We start from the raw sequence: 4,987 nt of genomic DNA on the forward strand, positions 1-4,987 counted from the left end.
GTCCTCCTGGCCAGCTGTGTTTCATGTACCGAAGTTACCCTATGATGCAGAATTACAACTTCAGCAGGCAGGTGTAGTTTACATTCAAAATGGCACTGTCCTCACTCCAAATCCCAAATTGAAGTCAGCCATCCTTGATGGATTAGTCCAGGAAATTGTGCAGTATAAAGTATATGTTAGTGATAAGGAGATGGAAGAAGTAGCCCAGAGTCTCATCAAGAAACATCCATGTCTAACTGAGAAGGGGTCCGATACTGGCCATGGTGGATGGAAGATCAGTTTGAAATATAAACTATCCAACTACCGCACACAACTGAGAAAACTGGGATGCCCTGAAGTGACGGTGAACTCTTTAAATCACAAACCTGTTGGAAAGCGCAGCACAGCCTTTGGCATCAAAAAGGCAAAGAGAGCAGAAGTAAATTTTTGCCCGACATACCCATCAGCAGAAACTGAGGAGAGTCTAGATGCCATGCGGAAAGCTTTACTCCTGGATGTAAAGAAGAGGAACAATCGAGAGGCTGTGAAGCTCAAGATGGAAAAGACCTTTGCATCTAGAAGACATGAGATTGTTCGTGACGCACCGATGGTGGATGATTTTATGGCGAGATGGCCTGCTTTGTTTGAAGTCAGTGAGGTAAGGTTGATCTCATGCTGTTTTTTTTTTATATAGCAAATCATGTGTCTGTACTTCATCTCCCTCCTTGACTGTCCTGCTCTGCTTTTGTATGATGGTGGCATTCTCCCTGAGTCCTCTGTGCTTTTTCAGATAAACGCTGAATTCAAGAGAATAACCACCGTGCCACTACAGTCTAAGTTCCTGTCTCAGCTGGACCTCCACTCTGACAATCTGACAAGGCTTTTCCAAAAGAGAGGAGGACAGCTAGGGGAAAAGCTCAAAAGAGTCACTGCACAAATTGCTAATGTAAGTGATGCAGGCCTCCTACAATCCTAGAAATGTTTTTTAAAGAATTAGTGCTTCCTTTTTTTTGGTTGTCTATTTCTATATTCTACCTCTTTTCTAATTCCCTACAATCTTCCTCCACCATGGAGTGCATGGAAAGGCTTGCACAATCATAGGAAACTTGAGGAAAATACTGTGCACCCTTGGGACAGTCCACGTTAAGGTAAGGCATATGAGCTGAATTAAGCCACTAATCTAGATAATGTCCTTTCAGTGTGATGATGTAGATGCTGGACGAGAGTACATCATCAAAGGAGTCTGTGTCTACATGGGGGAAGATCCAGATAACCTAATACAGGAATATGTGGTATGTATATTATTCAGTGCTTACGCTCTTTTTCCACTCTTCTCTTATTCTCATTCTTGTGTTGTCACTGGTGCTGAAATTATTCATCAATTAAAAGAATAATCATAATAATTTTCATCATCAATGGTTTGCTGTTTCATACAAAAAAAATATCTATACATTGTTTCTGGGTTGATGCTAAATTAACTTAAAGGTATATTGTTTAAGAATTACTCCCATTTAGTGGTGCGGTTGTAGATCACAAGCAACTCAGTCGTATTTTTCATGCTGCATTCACGTGAAATCGGTTAGATGGCAGACGGACAACAGCCGCTGCAGGTAACGGCGTAAACAAGTGGTCCGTCAGCACGAGGCAAAACAATACACGTGACAATATGTTGTCATGGCGATGTCGTACTGTTGACCTGACCCACGTTTTACCGGCTTTCTCTGGACTTCTGTGACTAAGATGACATCTGGTTTGTTACCGACGGCCGTCTGCCTGACTGCACCTGAATGCAGCATTCATGTGCAGTCCACACAGCACTGCAGTGACTTTTCACAGACGCCACCTTGACCTGAGCCAACCGCTCCGGTGTCTCCGCTGAGTTTCCGTGGTTTCCTACCGTCACGCTGCCACTGAACGTAAAAACATGGCGACACCATATGGCAGCAGCACCGAGTTACCCGCTCCATGTAGATATGAATGATATGAACGGCTCATTCAGAGTTTACCAGAACACTTAAGTTTGTTGTCTGGGTAATTATTGATGAATGAAAAATGTACTTTTAAACGAAATAATCGATTTCCGTGAATAGATAACAGGAGAACACAATGTACCTTTAAAGGTAGAATAAACAACTTTTTGTCAAATTCAGCAAATACCTCATGGACCGCCAGCAGTCTCATCTGTACATGCTGAATGAGAATGCCATGATTATACACAGCCATGGATCTGTGCAACAAAATGGCTCAGACTGCATTACCTAGATCTATAGTGTCACTGTTTTATGTTTGTAATTTTCTTGAAAGAGCTTGGTGAATAGTTTTGATTTGTCTATCTTTGTTTAACTTACCTTTTTGTCTGTTTTGTACAGAGCCTGGACAACACCATCACTGAGGCAATTGAAGACACCACCCTTGGCATCTATGTTGTCAAACAACATGCCTCAAGTGAGGAAGTAGAGGACATTGGCATTGTTGTTGAAGGCATCAAGGTCTTACAAGACCTTGATAATCTAGCATTAGCTGTTGCAATGCTGTTTGGGCTTATGTATGTCCTCAACCTAAACTACCCTGCTGAGCTCCGCTACACCTTTGAGGTCATCCAAAAGATTTGGATGGAGCTAGATGGAAGCAAGCTTTCAAACAAAGCACTAGCGTTGAAAAACAGGCTCTCTCAGTGAACTGTTCAAACTTGACTGCACCTTTGCTTATTTCTCTGTGACATTACCTTTTTTTGCAAATCTTCTTTAAGGTTAACTGTCATGGTTATTTCTTTTCTAATTCAGTTTGTGGCATACATTTGATTTTCTGGGTTACAGGGTTTCCCAGTCTGTTGAGTTAGAGATTATTGCATTTGCACTTGTTAATGTTGTGAGAAACATCTTTTAAGTGAGCTGTATTTACATTTGTGTTTGACACTGTTTTGCAATCTGATGTTTACATCAAACACAGTTCAACATGGTGTGTCCAGTGTGGAGCACATCTGAACATACATGCATGTTAACTGACACCCTGTCAATAGTTGTTGTGTCTGATGCTTTATTGTGGTCTTGAGCTCAGATAGTGTCACGTTCTCTCATTTTCTGACACGATATGGAAAACCAATCACTTTTATTGGTGTTGTTATTTTATATTTGCTCTTAATGATGCACTAGTACTGTTAACAATGTTTTTAAATGTACTACTACTGTAAGTGACTGAAGTATTTTTGTTTGTGGTTTGTGTTTTAAATCCACTGGTATTATAATGGTTATAGCATTGTATTTCTATGCTGAAGTTACTGTTGGAACAATACAGTGAATTTTTTCAATGCACTCGGGTTTCATTTTTTTTTATTTGCACACAACACAAAACTGCTTTTAAGTTACATAATACATTTAAATAGTATTAGCATTAACAAATCAAGTTTAGACCTAACCTGGGTTGTAAGCAAATAATACAATTGCTTTTAAGTTACATAATACATTTAAATAGTATTAGCATTAACAAATCAAGTTTGTCACAAATCAGGTATCCTGAACATGATATAGTCACTTCCATACTACTTAATTAATTGGTGTTTGCTAACTTAAAAAAAATAAGTTAACCAACTTGATTATTTTAAATTTCTGAACATGACTGGAATGTGTTGGCCTAACTAGTAAATAATAAATTGAGAGAAATAAGGATATTTGTCAGTCTTACACATTCTTATCATGTGGGACCGATGTACACATTAAAATCAAGTAAATCCAAAGGATTATTTTTTTCAGTGTATATCGTTTCACTTCTTATGACAAATGTACTTATTGCAAGTCGCTTTGGTTAAAAGCGTCTGCTAAATGGACATTTGTCAGCTGTCTATCCTCTATTAAACTGCATTGAAGTGATACGTTTGTTCCGTGCATTATTCATTTGCATTATTATTGCATTATTATGCGTGAATTATTCCTTTGCACAACGTATGTATTTTTTATTTATATTTGAAAACGATATCGTCCCATTCAGAGCAAGGAAGATTAGTATGATAGGATCTCGGTTAGCAGGCATGTATCGCGCCTATTTTACAATAATCTCAAACGTTTCATTAACTCGCATACAGACCAACCAACCACGCTTGATGCCCAGGCCAGAACCTTTTTGTTGCGATCTCTGAAATGAAAGGAAACTTAGTGCTAAGTAAGATAACTAAAATATGCATGTAGTGTATTTTTTAGCTAATGGCCACATGACTTGCAATTTCTGTTTATAACTCCTGGCAAAGGAATAATTAAAACTTTAACATTATCTCCACTGTTTTTTTTTTTTTTAGATAAGGCATCATGTTGCTGAAGGTGAAATACCAGGGTACCAAGAAGTACATCAGATTGCAGTCACGCTTCACCTATTTGGAATTCATCAATGAAGGTGAGTAACCATCTTGTGTAACAATATATTGCCGCCTTTACAAAAAACCAACTATTAGGCAAGGCAAGGCAAGGCAAGGCTGTATTTTTCTGTGTTGTTGGTATGAATTGTTTGTTGGACATGGATCATTAACCCTTATGACAGTTAATTGCATTATGAGTTTTAGCCTGCAGATGACAATATAATTCTTGGTGCAAGCCTTATTTTTTTGACATTTGAAATAGAGGGAACCATTAAATATGGCTAATAGTGCCTACTTTAACAACTGTTTTCAAATCCCCTTATTTTGCTCACAGGTACAGTCAAGGTTTAGAATGTGGTGTAGATTTGGCATAACTTGAATATATTAACAATTTAAAATTAGTGTCCGATATAAATTGCTTGATCAGTCATCAAAATATTTGCAGTTGAAAACCTGCTTCAGGTATTATCTGATGTGATGCTAATCTTTCCCATAGTCAAAAGCAAGTTTGGTCTTCCTGATGCGACTGACCTTCAATTCTTTGATGAAACCGACACAGCAGTGGATGAAGACATCCTTCTTGAACTGATAGAGTCCAATCCTGACTTATGCCTGACAGTATGTGACAGCTTTTCAGTTGAAGGTAGGCCTATCTGCTGTTTT

At 38.5% G+C, this 4,987-nt stretch overlaps 1 protein-coding gene across 1 annotated transcript; it reads left to right on the top strand.

The window, feature by feature from the left end:
- The first annotated feature begins 512 nt into the window (after nt 1-512).
- On the top strand, nt 513-3,054 carry LOC307087330 (uncharacterized protein). Its single transcript, XM_079752864.1, has 4 exons — nt 513-637; nt 770-925; nt 1,179-1,271; nt 2,349-3,054. The coding sequence occupies exons 1-4, from the start codon at nt 536-538 to the stop codon at nt 2,655-2,657; spliced, it is 660 nt and encodes a 219-aa protein (XP_079608990.1). The 5' UTR covers nt 513-535; the 3' UTR covers nt 2,658-3,054.
- The last annotated feature ends 1,933 nt before the right edge of the window (nt 3,055-4,987 follow it).

Source organism: Pollachius pollachius (assembly GCF_949987615.1).
Source record: "Pollachius pollachius genome assembly, chromosome: 15".
NCBI lineage: Eukaryota > Metazoa > Chordata > Actinopteri > Gadiformes > Gadidae > Pollachius > Pollachius pollachius.

Coding starts and splice junctions, on each gene's coding strand:
- LOC307087330 (XM_079752864.1), top strand. CDS start 536: ATGGAAAAGACCTTTGCATCTAGAAGACATGAGATTGTTCGTGACGCA. Junction 926..1,178: donor TCACTGCACAAATTGCTAAT/GTAAGTGATGCA, acceptor ATGTCCTTTCAG/TGTGATGATGTAGATGCTGG. Junction 1,272..2,348: donor ACCTAATACAGGAATATGTG/GTATGTATATTA, acceptor TGTTTTGTACAG/AGCCTGGACAACACCATCAC.